At 35.7% G+C, this 16,359-nt stretch overlaps 1 protein-coding gene across 1 annotated transcript in view; it reads left to right on the top strand.

Annotated features, from left to right (window-relative positions):
* RSPH3 (radial spoke head 3) overlaps positions 1-13,932 on the top strand; it is a 24,559-nt gene extending 10,627 nt beyond the window's left edge. The window contains exons 3-8 of the mRNA XM_039873916.1: positions 6,726-6,867; positions 8,258-8,403; positions 9,397-9,600; positions 11,167-11,329; positions 12,903-12,989; positions 13,398-13,932. Of these exons, the coding sequence (XP_039729850.1) occupies positions 6,726-6,867; positions 8,258-8,403; positions 9,397-9,600; positions 11,167-11,329; positions 12,903-12,989; positions 13,398-13,744 (1,089 nt within the window). The 3' untranslated portion in view covers positions 13,745-13,932. The remainder of the gene's footprint in view (positions 1-6,725; positions 6,868-8,257; positions 8,404-9,396; positions 9,601-11,166; positions 11,330-12,902; positions 12,990-13,397) is intronic.
* The last annotated feature ends 2,427 nt before the right edge of the window (positions 13,933-16,359 follow it).

The following is a 16,359-nucleotide window of genomic DNA, read 5'->3' as shown; positions in this document are numbered from 1 at the left end:
CAATACCCAAAATGTTTAGGATACAATAAAAAAAATATATCATACCAAGAACCAGGGCAGTCACAACTTGAATGAGAGAAAATCAATCAAGAGATGACAACACCAAGATGATTCAATTATAGGAACCGGACAAGGATTTTAAAGCAGTAATCAGAAAAAGTGTTTCAATAAAAAATGAATAATTATGAACACACTTGAAACAAATGAAAAAACAAATTCACAAAGAGAAAATACAAAAATGATCCAAATGGAAAATATAGAACTGAAAAATACAATAACCAGAATTAAAAAGTCACAGGACAGATTCATCGAAAGTGGCATAGGAAACAATGAATTCAAAAACAAATAAATGGAAATTACCCAGTCTGAACAACAGATAGAAAATAAACAAAAAAAGAGCATCAAAGAAAGAAACAATAACAAAATGGCTAACATTCATTTTATCCAAGTCTCTGAAGAAGAGAAAAAGTGTATAACTGAAAAAATATTTGAGGAAATAGTGCTTGAAAATTTCCCAAATTTGGCAAAAGGCATAAATCTACATATCCAAAAAGCCGATTGAAACCAAGCAAGATAAACCCAAAGAAATTCACACTAAGACTCATCAAAGTCAAATTTCTGAAAGTTAAAAACAGACTCTTGAAAGCAGCTATAGAAATGTGACACATTACTGGAAGGGGAACAGTTATTTATTTAAATAACAGTGAATTTCTCATCTGAAACCATGAAGTCCAGAAAAAAAGTGGAACAATTTTTCTCAAGCCTTGAAAGAGAAGGACTATCAAGCCATAATTCTAATCCAGTGAAAATATTCTTCAGGAATGAAAAGGAAATTAAATGATTCTGAGATCAAGAAAAGCAAGTGGATGCCCTACTTTACTGGGGTGGTGTCGTCAGAGGATTCGTCACCAGCAGACCTCCCCTTAAAGAACTGAAGGAAAGGAAATGTTAAGAAGGTTTGGGACTTCGGGAAAGAAGATAGAACAATGGAATGGGTGAAAATAGGGATAAATTTAATAAACCGTCTTTCTCCAGAGTTTGAAAAATTGTTTCATGGTCGAAGCAAAATTATCACAGCTGATACAGTGCTTAATGTGTATAGATGGAATATTTAAGATTACATTTTGATTACATTTTTAAAATAGGGAGACTAAAAGGATCTAATTCGAAGTAAGATTTTTACACTTCACCTGAAGTGGTAAAATATCAATCCTCGATCTTGGCTATGATCAGGTACATAATATATTATAATACCTGGAGCAACTATTTTCTTTACGCAAAGAGATATCATCCTAGATCATAGAACAAATCTCAATGTATTTAAAATAATTGAAATCATACAGACTATGGTTCTCTGAACTGCAATCAAACTAGAAATCAGTAATAGAAAATAACAAGAAAATCTTCAAACATAAATTAAGCAATATACTTTCAAATAACCCATAGAGGAAGCATTAAGGACATTTTGAAAAGAATGCTTAGAACTGAATGAAAATACAACATATCAGAAGTTGTGAGATGTAGCCAAAGCAGTGTTGACAGGGAAAAAAGGAAAGACTTCAAATCAAAAATCTAAACTACCACACTAAACTGGAAAAAGGTGAGCAAAATAAACCCAAGGCAAGCAGATGGAAGAAAATAATAAATATAAAAGCAGAAATCAATTAAATGGAAAACAAAAATAGATAAAAATCAGTGAAACCACAAGTTCTTCAAAAAGATAAGCTTCTAGCAAGACTATCGAAGAAATAAAAAAGAAGTAGCAGATATCAAGTATTAATATTGAGATACAACTACAGATTCTGCATCCATTAGAAGATTAAAAGGATAATAATGGAATACTGCAACTAAATCTGCACACATAAATTCAATGATATAGATGAAATGGACTAATTCTTCAAACTACAAACCACCAAAATTCAATTAACAAATATTAATTTATAACTATAACTAGTTAGGATATTGTCCTATAACTAGTAAGGATATTGAATTTCGAATTTTAAAATTTCCCAAAAAGAAATCTCCAGGCCCAGATGATTTCATTGGCGAATTCTACAAAACATATAAAGAATTTGCATCAATTCTACAGTCTTTTCCAGAAAATGAAAGAGGAGGGAACACTTCTCAACTTATTTTATAAGGCCGGTATTACCCCAATACCCAAATCAGACAAAGATAGCAATAACAAAACTTTAGGCTAATAGCTGTCAAGAATGTAGATACAAAAATCCTCAGCAAAATATTAGCAAATAAAATCCGGCAATATCTAAAAAGAGCTATATACTCTGACCAAGTGGGATTTATTCCAGGAATGCAAGAGTGTTCCAGCATATGCAAATCAGTTTACCATATCAACAGGTTAAAGAAGAAAAATCCCAGGACCATATTCATTGATGCAGAAAAAGTATTTAACAGAATTTAACACTCATTCATGATAAGCACAACAAATTAAGAATTGAGGGTAATTTCCTCAACTTGATGAAGAGTATTCACAAAATACCTACAACTAATGTTATACTTAATGGTGAAAGAGTGAATGCTTTCCCTGTTACACTGGAAAAAGGCAAGGATGTCCAATCTCACCACTCTTACTCAACATAGTACTGGAAGTTCTAGCCAGTGCTAGATCCAGATCAGAAAGGAAGAAATAGCACTGTCCCTAAGTGAAGATGATACGATTGTCTACCTAGAAAATCCATTTAATCTACAAAAAGACCTAGAACTAATCATTGGGTTGAGCAACACTTCAGGATACAAGATCAACACACAAAAATCAGTCATATTTCTGTGTACTGGAAAGGAACATGTGGAAAACAAAATTTAAAACACAATACCATTTACAATCCAAAAACCTGGAATAGCCAGGTATAAATCTAACAACAGAATCTATAAGATAAAAATCACAAAACACTGATGAAAGAAAGATGATCTAAAGAAACAGACATAACCATATGCATGGATTGAAAGACTCACCACAGTAAAGATGTTAATTCTCCCCAAATTGATCTATAACACAATTCCTGTCAAAATTCTAGCAAGATTTATGTAGATCTAGACAAGCTTATTCTAAAATTCATATGGAAAGATAAAGGAACTAAAATAGTTTAAACTATTTTGAAAAAGAACAGGAACAATCACTCAACCCTATGTTAAGACTTACTTTAGATAATATTTGTAATTATTTCAAAACAGCATGGTATTGATGGAGGAATAGATACATGGAACAATGGAACACAATAGAGAACTCAGAAATGTACCAGCACAAATACACCCAACTTTTTGACAAAGGGACAAAAGCAGTTCAGTAGAGGAAATATAGCCTTTCAACAAATGGTGCTGGAGCAACTGAACATCTATAGACCAAAAAAAAAAAAAAAAAAAAAAGTGAACCAAAACCTAAACCTTATACTGTATACAAAAATTAATTCAAATGGATCATGGATTTAAATGTGAAGTGCAAAGCTATAAACTTTTAAGGGAAAAAAACCTTCAGAATCTAGGCCTAAGCAGAGAGTTCTTAGATATGACACCCAATCCACAATCCAGAGGGGAAAAAAACCATAATTAATTGGACTGCATCAAAATTAAAAACTTGGGTGATATGAAAAATCCTTATAAGAGGGTGAAAAAATAAGTTACGAACTGGAAGAAAATATTCGCAAACCACATTTCCAACAAAAGTCTTATATTTGGAATATATTAAGAACTCTCAAAACTCAAAAGTAAAAAAAAGATAATCCAGTTAGAAAATGGTCGAAAGACGTGAGCATGTATTTCAACAAAGAAGAGGTATGGGTGGCAAATAAACACATTAAAAAGTATATCAACATTGTTAGTCATTAGGGGAATACAAATTAAAACCATAACTACACACCTGTTACAAAAGCTAAAATTTTTAAATAGTGGTAATAACGGGCTTGTGAGGATGTGGAGCAACTGGAACTCTCATATGTTGCCGATGGTAACGTAAAATGGCCTATCCACTCTGGAAAACTGTTCAGTAGCTGCTTATTAAAACTAACAAGTGCTTACCATTTGACTCCACAATTGCACTCTTAGACATTTATCCCAGGGAATGAGAACTTATATTTACATAAACCTGTACATGAATGAACATTTCGTAGCGGCTTTATTCATAATAGCCCAAACTGAAAACACCTCCTAAGTGTCTCTCAATAGGTGAATGGTTAAACAAACCTGATATATTCATACAATCAAAGACTAATCAGTAACAAATGGACAACTATTGATACACTTAACAATGTGGGTGGATATCGAGAGCATTTTGCTTAGTAAAAAAAAAGGCAATCTCAAAAGGTTACATACTGTTTGATTCCTTGTACGTAACATTCTCAAAAGACAAAACTACAGAGATAGGGAGCAAATTAGTGGTTGCCAGGGGACAGGGATGAAGGTAGCACTTGGGAGAAGTATAAGGAATACCCAAAGGAGCCCCTTTGTGGTCATGAAACAGGCCTCTATCTTAACTGTGGCGGTGGTTATACAAATCTTTTTGGGGGACAAAAACACATAGTACCTTATACATAGACACAAACACAAATCAATGCATATAAAAAATGTGAAAACTGAATTAGATCTGTTAATATTTATCTGTTAATGTTCTGATTTTGATGTTATGCTACAATTGTCACCGTTGAAATAAAAATGTCACCGTTGGAAAAAAAAAACTAGGTAAAGGGTACACAAGACTCTATTTTGCAACCTCCTGTGAATTATTTCTAAATAAAACTTAAAAAAATTTTTTTTTAACTAGACCCTGAAACAGTCGAGTTGGGCAGTATGTTTCTAAAATGAACTTGTTGCATTTATGTTACCCCAAATCTTTCAGGAGCTGACATATATACAGTCACGCTCTGCCTACCAACAGGAGTATATTCTGTGAAATGCATCATTAGGCAGTTTCGTTGTCGTGCAAACATCATAGAGGTACACACACCTGGATGTTCAGCCTACTACACGCCTAGGCTATATGGTATAGCCTATTGCTCTTGGGCTACAAGCCTGTACAGTACGTTACCACGCAAAACAACGTGAGATTAAATCAGGCACAAGAGAAAATGATGCAATCAAGAGACACCAAACAAGAGATGGATAAGGCTAATGCCAGCAGAACATGGCATACTGTTTTAAAACAAATTTTTTTTTATAAGTAATGATAAAGTACAATGTGGTAGACAAACCAGTAACAGTTGTTTATTATCATCAAGTATTATGTACTGTACATGAGTGTGTGTGCTACACTTTTACATGACTAGCAGCGCAGTAGGTGTGTACACCAGCATCACCACAAACACATGAGGCATACAACGGCCACAGCATTATTAGCTGATGGGAGTTTGTCAGCTCCGTTATAATCTATGGGACCACCATCATACCTGCAGTCCACTGTTGACCAAAATGTTCAAATGCATGGCCGTAATTCCGTTCCATTAAGAAAATGGAAATAAATCAACGTTGGTATTTATAATAATGTAGAATATATATACAAGGTAAAAAAAATCTTCACTAAACGATTTCAAAATGATATTAGTAATCGAATTAGAAAAATGGAATTAAAGGTGATTTGGGGGAGAGGGTAATGTGGTTATTTTATAATAAAATAAAATGATATCTATAGATGGGAAGAGCTAGTCTACGTCAGGTATTGTGTTAGACTTGTTACATTATCATTTGATTTGTTCCTTAAAACCAAAATCTTAGATAGATGTTATTAGTTATTCCTGTTGTACAGATGGTAAAACTAAATATCTGAAAACTTAGGTTATTAGTCCAAGCTTTACTAATCCTAGTAACCAATAAATTGAAGAGCTAGAATTTGTGCTTCTGAGCTAATGCTTTTTTTTCCACAATGTAATACAAATATGTATTACATAATACAAGTTTATGATAGATAGATAGTGTTACGTTAGAAAAACAGCATAAAATGCATGGTATCATCACAACTTCAAAAAAACTATGCACTTAAATGACAGCCATTGTATTAGGGATATGTGTTTTTTTAACTTTAATGTTATTGTCATTTCAGGTAAAATGTTCATAGAATTCTAATTTTAAATATTAAAGTACCTTCGTATTTTCCCTCTATTTTCATATTTGCCTTGAGATAAGACAGGTTAACTAGAGAATGATTTCAAAATGAGATAACAGATATGAAATCAAGGACCTCCAAATAGTACCGAACAACTGTGAATTATTGTATTTTCAATCCCTTAGCTATTGTTTCATGTATTTGGACAGGCTTTGTTTAGACTGAGGATGTTTTCTTTGAGCTAATATATTTGGAAGGAAATTCTGTCCTAATGAAATTCAGATTTTAAAAAAATCTTAGTGCTTTTCAATTTCTTTACATGTTGAAATTTATTATTACTGAAGATTATATCAGTATACTAGATTACTAGGCATGAGAGGAATTCATGATAAAAATACTTGAATGAGGAAAAACAGTTTATTAGATAAGATTCTGCACTCATTTATTCCAGTTACCAGTCATACTTTGAAGTTTTATACTTTGTCCAACACCTTCATAATTACCCGGCATAGTTCAAATAAAATTTTAATAATCAGGTTACTGATAATCGGGAAGCCCAATGACACTATCCAGGAATCACTTTTCTATACTATTCAGGAATCACTTTAGCAAATGCAGTTTTATATGCTTTGAGAAATATCGTCTAAACTTCAGATGCATTTTCTGTCACTCTTAGCATGGGCAGCCTGATAGTATAGAGATTCAGCGACAACAGCAGGCTCAGAAGAGGGCTCTTGCCAGAAAACGAAACCGAGAGCAGCTCAGACCACGAACGCCAGAACCTGTGGAAGGCAGAAAGCATGTGGACGTGCAGACAGGTATGTGCCGTGCCGTTGGCTTCGTGGCTCCTTGGTGTGCTCAGTTTTCTAAGTCAGCTCTTTTTTTACTGACCTTTATATTATTTATTATCTTTTCTGCGGTCTGGTACTTCCCCTGTCACTTGGGAGAAGTCCATTCATTAAAAGAATTCATAGACTATGTATTATTATAATTTTGGATATTCCTTAGAGCGTGAGACAGGATTGTTCTTAAAAAGGAATTTTACGACCAGAGAAGAGGAAACCCATTCGGAGGGAGCCCTCATCCCCTCTGCTACGGCCTCTTCCTTCTCTCCTGTTGTTCTTTCACTCTGCGTAGGTCCCTGGGCCACAGAGGCTCTCCCAGCCCAGTGCCAGGCTTTTCCTGCTTTTCTAGCTATTCTCAGCTCGAGAGACTCACCGGGACCTAGTGAATCTAGCTGTGTTGTTGACAAAATCCTGATAGTCAGACCATACTTGGTGTTTTCCTTGGACCGATGTAACTACTGAAGATTCGCCTTGCACCCTGCCAAGATGGTGAATAGATTCGTCAGAGTTATTTCTGGGCAGTAAAAGCGAAAGGAGCAGAACCGGTCCATACTTTCTTCCCTAGCCTGAGGCCAAGTCTAGAATGAGTATGTCTGTGATTAGCCAATACAGCTGTAATTCTGTGAGAACTAGATTTTAATATTTATTTATCCCTTCGGAATATTAACTGATACAACAATAGCCATTTTTTGAGTTTTTCCTGTATCTCAGAGACTATACCAGGTCTTTTAACTGTGTATCTTCGTTATTATTACAAAGACTCCTTGTGACAGATAATTATGATCCCTTCACAGATAAAGAAACTGAGGCCTAAAGAGGATGTAATTTGGTAGGTCCCGTGATCAACATCTGACTCCAGTTCTCATGGTCTTTGCATAACACCACACTGTCCTTGCCTCATATAAATTTTTCCAGAGGTGAAATTCATTTGTCTGTATCTGTGTATAATCTGTAAGCTAGAAGGAGCATCAAGTAACATAGTGACTTGGTGCATAATTTTTAAAAATATCCAAGAATTTTCAAATCTTTGTACATTTACTCTTAGTACTCAATTATATAGATAATTAACTTTCCATTCCCTATTGTACTTTACATCTTATAATATGCATTTATGATTTTATATTCTTCTTTAGTTTCATTTTCAAATACAAAGCTCAGTGCTTTCTTGATGTGCAATATTTTAGCCTGACTTATTCAATGGTCTTCCAAAAATATAAAAATGCTTAGTACAATATTTGAATCGAGCACTTTCTAAGACTTACTTTCTAATCCATTTAATTCTATAGGAGCTGAAGTTTCAGGTACACATATATGCTTGAAATAGACCAGAATTTCAAACTCAATGTATATGGTATTCTCTTAGAATTATACCTTGAAGAAATTGCTGACCGCATAATAGAAGTTGATATGGAATGCCAAACAGATGCATTTTTGGACAGACCACCAACACCACTCTTTATTCCTGCCAAAACTGGCAAAGATGTGGCCACCCAAATACTAGAAGGAGAGGTATAGTACATTACTTGGACTTCCCTCTATCTTCATTATAAATAGGTAAAGTTAGGCTTCATTAAAAGCTTAATATGAGTACAAACCACTACACAACAGAAAGATTCTACTTCTTTCCAAATTTATCTCTAATAGTTTTATCCTGAAGTACTCAATAATGTTTATGATTTCCCCCTTTACTCTTCAGAAATAAAAATCATTAGAAATGTTTTTAGAATATTTACACATTTGATTTTTATGTGTCTGCATACTTGCTTAATGTATGAATATACGTAGATTTGTATCAAATAAGGAAAAACAATCTCTGGCATAAAAGATTGTTAGTTGCTTATAGATTACGTAACTTTTATGAAGATAATCTATGTTTTAAAAGTTCTAAAATAATTGCATTTTTGTAACAATGTGGAATGTATAAATTGAGCAGTTTATGAAATTGAAGCGGAGAAGGCAGTGCTTATATACATACAGACTTAAATGAGGTTTAAGACTTGAAGGAACTTAAACGAATTATCACTGAAATCAGGAGATAAAATTAGTTTTCACAAGCTACACAGAAGGATATATTTGCCTCCAAGTCCTAGAGATGGATGGATCACCACAGTGTCCTCAGTTTTTCAAACTGTTATTAAAAACAACCAGTAAAAATTGAGCAGAAAGGGCAGGGAATAAGAAAGGCAAGGATATTTTTCCCTTGAGTTTCAGAGTTTGATCTTAAAATTGAGTGTCAGGGTTCATTTTGATGATTGCACAGATCTTTTTATAATTTCGACTTAATCAGATTTTGCCTATAAACAAAATGCTAGTCTGTGTGCCTTGCAGGGCTGTTTTGAGTATTAGAAACAGCATAAATAAATAAAGTACCAGCACAGTGTCCGGCACACACAAGACACTCAATATACAGTATCCTGTTATTGCTACTGTTCTGGATATTTTTTCATTAAGCATTTAGTTCATGATGAAAAATTGAAATTTGCTTTGTTTTACGTATTTAAGCTCTTTGACTTTGATCTTGAAGTTAAACCAATGTTAGAAGTTTTGGTGGGAAAGACCATCGAGCAGTCTCTTTTGGAAGTAATGGAAGAGGAAGAGTTGGCCAACCTACGGGCCAGTCAGTATGCGTACGAGGAGTTACGCAATGCTGAGCTTGCCGAAATTCAGAGACTCGAAGAGCAAGAGAGACGACACCGAGAGGAAAAGGTACAGGATTCTACTTTTCTCTAGTAGACGTTCAGGCTCTTTAACAGATCACGTCCAAAATTACATGTGATATGTCCTAGAGCTAAAGATCTTTGGAAATACGTTAGCAACCTATATTATTTGTCGTTCAGATCTCTCCTGTTCTACTGATCATAGATCTTTCATTAACTGAATTACATTTTTAAAATTCCGGCATACATAAATGTACCTAAATTGAGTTCCCAGAAGTTCCTAAATGAAATGATTTCAATTGCATATGTCCCAACCGAAAGGCACTCTTAAAGCTCAAGAGCCCCAGTGAAAGAAGTACTTCAATTTGCCGTGCGTCAGTGGCAGAAAAGGTGGAAGGAAAAAGTGGAATATATCTGAGGGAGGCGGGAGAAGCGGCGGAGGATCTGGATAGAATCCTGGGCCTTACTGACCAGGCCCTTCCCTGTACCCTCTGCGACACTCTAGAACCACTTAGGTTCTTGTAGAAGATTTTTTAAATTATAGGTTTTGAAAACCTGTAGTAAAGAAAGTTTTAGAATCCAGTTTTTAAAATATGCCAGTAACATCCAGTTAGGAAACACGAAGCTCAGCAGTCTCTCAGGGTCTTTCTGGGCCTGGCGTTAACTGTCATCCGAAGTTGTTCACCGAAACGACAGATTATAAAGGACCACCTGAGCACCTGCCAGAGTTAAAACGATTCCCCAAGAGTCCAACTTACTCCACAGAAAGGCTAGTTATTGGGATATTCTGCTCATTACTTGGTCAAATGGACTTTCAGTTTTCCTCCAAAATGAGTAATTAATTGTATAAAGAGTATAAGGCTTAAGTCATGATAAAGATGGTGTAAATGCAAGACTGTTTACAAATATAAAATGAACACTGACAAAATTAGTTTTCTTGAACCAATCAGTGAAATCTTTATCAAAGAATACTTATTTGCTAGTTTATTTACTATACGGAAACATTCTGAAAAAAATGAAAACTACAGATCATCTAGATTTATATTTGCTTAAACTTCGAAACTAGACTAATTAGAAAATGTATTAATACTTCTACATGGGAGTAGAGAAGACTGTTCATTAGCTTCATAGATATCATGTGGTCTACAACAAGAAGCAACAACAAAAAAGAAAGGATTTATAATTTTCAAAACTTTATGGATTCAGAGAATGATTACGAATGAGACAATTCATTGGCCCACGTTCTCTGCTGAAAACGTCTAAGCAGCTATAATTTTCATATCAGTAATGCTTTATGATACTAAGTAAAATATATGTAACTATTCTGATCCTTCGATATCATCCATATGGTCAAACATGTATATTTTGAAATTGTTTTATTTGAAAATGTATCAGGAACTCCCTTTTACCTTAACCTCCATCTCTTTTCTGAGTTCAGTACCTACTAGCTGGTGAAATTCTTTAAAATCTTGATGAAAAATATGAACCTTTAATGAATACCTTGCTGTCGGTTTTTTGACACAAACGTCAGTCAAAGGTCCTCCACTCACTGGCTTCAGTACTTGTGGAGGACGTAATAACTAAGTGACCGCCGGCGACGGCGTTTCTCTGGCAGGAGCGCCGGAAGCAGCAGCAGTGGGATGTGATACACAAGCATAACGAGACTTCGCAGAAAATCGCCGCCCGAGCCTTCGCGCAGCGGTACCTGGCCGACCTGCTCCCTTCCGTTTTCGACAGCCTCAGGGATGGAGGCTACTTTTTTGACCCCATTGAAAGAGGTTTGTGGAGGTTTTTATTCGATTCACTGATAAAATAAGCATCCTCTTCACAGCTCAAATTTATCTCATGCCCATTTTTATTTTGAATTGAAATCTTTCTATCTCGGAAGCAAATGAAGTCCATTATAGTTTTAAGTACATACTATTACTAATAAGTGTCTCATAAAGATCTTGATTTTAGGATGTTAGTTTGTCTTTATGGATAGTAGAAAGAAATATGCACTTCATGTCAAAGACTGCGAATTTGGGTCCCAGTTTCATCATTAATGAGCTTTATGACCTTCAGTTTCCTTGTGTGTGAAATGAGGATTATTTAGGAGTTAAACGTCATAATATATTGAGAAACTTTTGTAAGCAATGAAACACTCTGTATGTGTAAGTTGTTATTACCTTTTTCTCCACTGATTTCCTATTCTAATCAAAAACCTCTTGGGGGCAGCTGTTTAGGTCGTTTATTTATTGAGTGAGGTGTTTACACTATCCCGGTGCTGTATTCAGTGTTGGAGGTTTTAAAAAAAAAGGAGACAACGCTCTCTGCCCTGACAGAACCCAGACCTGTGAGCTGTCTGTCAGTGTCCCCTGATGCCACTTCTCACCTAGTCCAGTGAGGGTCGCCGTGTCCCCACTGCCACCCTCCCGCCTCGGCCCACAGTACCTAGATCCGCAGTGCTTTGTGTGCAGGTCCTATTTCAAATGGCTCGCAGTATCTGGGGCAGATGTGAGTAACGTTAATTTTCACTGATTACATATTCAATTCAGTACATAGAGGTCAAATTACAGACACATATTATTAGTGTACATTTATGTTGTGCTTCGTAATTTATATAGTGTCTTTGTACATGATACCGTTTGGCCCTCCCGGTAACCCTGTGGGGTGGATAGGGCAGATCAATTCCTGAATACTCGCTCGGGGGCGGCTGGCCTCCAACAACCGGAACTCTGACCCCCGGCCCAGTGCCCTTCCCTGCTGCCTTGCTGCCTAAAATTATTTATAATAGTGAATATAATAGTCTATCACACTATTGTCACCCCACTGAAAAATAAAAATTAGATGCCTACTCTCCAAAAAAAGCCATTGTGGAACATTAAAAATGTATATTGTAATGGACCACATTTTTAAAAAGTTTGCACAGTAGTATAGATTTTCATTTTATCACTAATGGAAACACTTGGTTTCTGACCCATTTCTGAATGGCCTTGGGCTCACATGCCCTCGAGTCGGGGCATCCTCTTTCCAGGCATTGCCTCTGTGTGACAGTCCTGCTCCCAGACCCGCATCCCCACCTCAAGCCCACCTCCCTGAGCCATCTCAGACTGCACCTGTACAGTCAGCTGTAAGGGCTTTGGCTCCAAGGAGGGCCTCAGGGTTTTGAAAATACTATTTCTAGTGCAATAGAAAGAAAATGGACCAGAACATATAGAGAGGCTATGGCCAAAGTCATGCTATGTGAGTCTGTTTAACATTTCGTATGAAGAAAACGATGTTGGTGAAACTGTAACATTAGGGGGAAGCAGATTCTTCTCAATGATTCATAAAAATTAATGATTAAAATTAACTTTTTTTTTATTGTAGATATTGAGATAGGATTCCTTCCATGGCTAATGAATGAAGTTGACAAAACCATGGAACACAGCATGGTGGGAAGAATCGTGCTCGACAGTAAGTTCTTTTATTTTACTTAAAAGTCAGCTCTAAAATTTTTCAGTAGAAAGAATAAATAGAAGATGTTAATTTTACAGTTTTAGTTTTTGATTTTTCAGTATATCAGATATATGAACGAAGGCACAAGTTTTCGCCCTCATTATTATTTTTGGTTCTACAATTTGGTTACAATTAATATCTTCTTTCGTTACTTTATAAATGATATCTTGTTAAAACCAGCATTGAATATAATTCATATTCAGTTCACTAAGTGGCACAGAGGTGAAGTGTGCTGACTTCATATAAAAGGTTATGATGTGGGGAAGAGACCAGGTCTGGCGAATGTTTGATACTCATCGATAAGTCAGCATTATAACGACTGAAAGACAAAGCGTCACGGTGATTTCTGTACACATACCTTTTCAGTGTTGATTCGCGATGTGGTCGACAGGAGACTGAGGATGTATGAGCGTAAGGAGGACAAACAGCAGTCGGAGCAACTCGAGACCGGGCCTGGGGGTACGGAAACAGCGAGAGGCTCGCTGGCGGATGCGGAGTTCCAGGACCAGAGTGCATCGCAGTCACAGAGGCCACTTCCAGACAGACACTCCCTGCCCAGATCGCCGAATGAAGGCAGGTATACAGAGAAAATGTCATCCCGAGAAAAGGAGCTCATGGAAGAAGAAGAAGAAGAAGAAGAGGAAGAGGAAGAAGAAGAAGCTGGGTCGAGAGAAATGAGGAAATCTTTAGGGAAGGAAGAACTGTTACAATAGAGGACAGCTTGGGCGCCCCGAAACCAAGCGACGGCCAGTCAGCATTGCAATCAGGTGATGGTGCCTGAGTCCCCTCAGGCCACAGGAATTATGCTGTATCTCGTCAACATGTCTTTTTGTCTGATGGACTGGGCAAATCAAATTTGTTAAAATAATAAAACTAATAAAAAGTGAAACTTAAATACTCCGTTTATTTAATAGTAGAATATCTCGAAGCCATATCGTAACTCTGATGAGAATTATGCTTAATTACGAGCCTCCCATTATCATCACATACGACTAACAAATGTATTTTTCCTTTATCTTTCTGATTTGTGGGTTAGTCTTGTTTTTTTTCAGTAAGTCTGATGTTTAATGTTAGATATCAGTACCATCAGCCATCGAGCTTTTCTTTTCTATAGGAAAACTAACTTACTCTGTGAAAGAAAACCCAAATGTCATGTTACTGAAAGCCGTGATGTGCCTCCTTTAAGGACCAAAAATACACTCTTGTTTGTAGAAAATTAAACAGATAGTTACCCCTTCCACCTCCAATATTCAAATACGGCACAAAGGGTTCTGTGACTCACTAATATGCTCTCATCTGTTTTCTCACGTTCCTGCTATTAAAAAGTTTCAGGCCAATACAGTTAAAATTCCTACTCACCTGTGCAAACCCACGCCCTTCCTCAGCGGTAAGCACTGTTATTAATCAGGGGTGTACCTTTTGGGCCTTTTTGAAGATATTTACATACATATATATTTTAACATGTAGAAATATATGGGTTGACTTTTCTTTGTATCAATATAAATGTACTGTTTGCATTTTTCTCCTAACGGTATATCTTAGAACTTTCAATTTTAGTACATATAAATCTCTCTTTAAAATATGGCAACTGTATTATAGTACAAGAATTCACATTTAACTTTTGAATCTGAACTGATTTCGAGGATATACCTGCATGATTGAAAATCATAGATATTTTATCTCTGAAGTCCTCTGCGGCTTCAGGTAGATGCAGCCTATTTCTCTCAGAATATTTATAGATATGTAAGCTGTAGTGATTTGAAATACCTTGCAGTTATCAACACATTTACCTTAATTTTTTTTTAAGTTAGGTAGCAAAAATGGATCCAGATTTTAACAATGGAGAAAGAATATCTTTCTCCAGTTGTAAAAAAGACTTGTACCGTATGACTGGATAGCATTATATGGTTCTCAAACTGTTTTTCCATGTATACTATATCATTTACACCTCATAGCACCCCTTCTGAAGCATGTGTGACAGTATTTTAATTTTCATTCTTAATCAGTCATTATTAGTTTGGTCAGCAAGAGAAGGTTAACAGAGCTGCTGTGTGCCGGGCAACATGCAGGAGGCTGCAGATGCACCTGGCGGTGGGGCCTAACTGCCCTCCTGTTCCACCCAGAGAGAAACAAAAGTAACTGAGAGGTCAGGACGCTGTCCCTGGGAAAAAACCTAGAGGGATAGGTTATCTATTATCTGCAGAAAAAAATATTGAATATAAACTGTAAATCTTCTCAAAGTTTATGAAAAATTTCTTCAAGCACATGAAAGATTTATGGTATGTCATCAGGCATTATGCTTAGGGTCCATGTTTAGATTTTTTATAACTGCAAGGAACTTTGCAGATGGGTTAAACGCATAAAAATCTTCAAATTCGCATTGGCTTTGCCCACATTTGCTAAGACTCTTCTTATGAGTTCTGTTCCTTTCTGTTAACACTAAGCTAACAGAAGCTAAATAGTAACAAAATTGATGATATGTAATAAATGTGTAGAGATTATCATCTCTGGCATAAATTCCCTTATCACTAAAATAGAGAGGTAGAAGTAGTTTTCACTAGTGCAGGCATCATGGCATCTAAGCCATTCTGACTTGCGTTGGCCTGAGAAGTCCGTCAGGGCAGCACAGGGTGGTAATAAAAGACACCAGAGCCGGACCACCTGGGCTCAAGTCCTCACCTGCAAGGATGCAGTCTTCACTATGTATAAGGTGGTTTGCCTTTTTAATTAGGAGAAGGAACTGCTTATCGGTCTTGTGGGTTTTTTAAAAAACGTAGGAGAGTGAAGGGTTTGCAGAAGAAAAGAGTATTTGGAGATTATAATTACTTTAAAAGTCATCATGGGGATGGGAGAAGTGGCATTTTGCATATTATCAAAATGTTAATGGTACCCATTTCTTATATCCTAGAAAACTTTCATTTCCTCATCATGTTGTTAAAACACATTAACCACATCAGCCAAATTTTTAATCTATAATCTTAATTTTCATGTGCTTTGCTTACTATAGAAAATTTTAACACATTCTGCTTTTCTCTTTTGTTTATAGGTGAATCACAGAAAGTATGTATGTGTGTGTTTATATATATATATATAAAGAGTATACTTATATGTATGTATGTATACTCTCTATATATACATATACATAGGAAACAGCGTATATATATGCATATATATGTATATACATACATACATATATGTATACTCTGTGTGTGTGTGCATATATATGTATATACATACATACATATATGTATACTCTCTATATGTATATAGAGAGTATATGTATATAGAGAGTATACATATATGTATGTATGTATATACATATATATGC

Source organism: Pteropus medius, unplaced genomic scaffold, assembly GCF_902729225.1.
Source record: "Pteropus medius unplaced genomic scaffold, Ma_sr-lr_union100, whole genome shotgun sequence".
NCBI classification, from domain to species: domain Eukaryota; kingdom Metazoa; phylum Chordata; class Mammalia; order Chiroptera; family Pteropodidae; genus Pteropus; species Pteropus medius.
The sequence above is the reverse complement of the archived record's forward strand: the minus strand, read 5'-3'. Positions and strand labels throughout refer to the sequence as shown.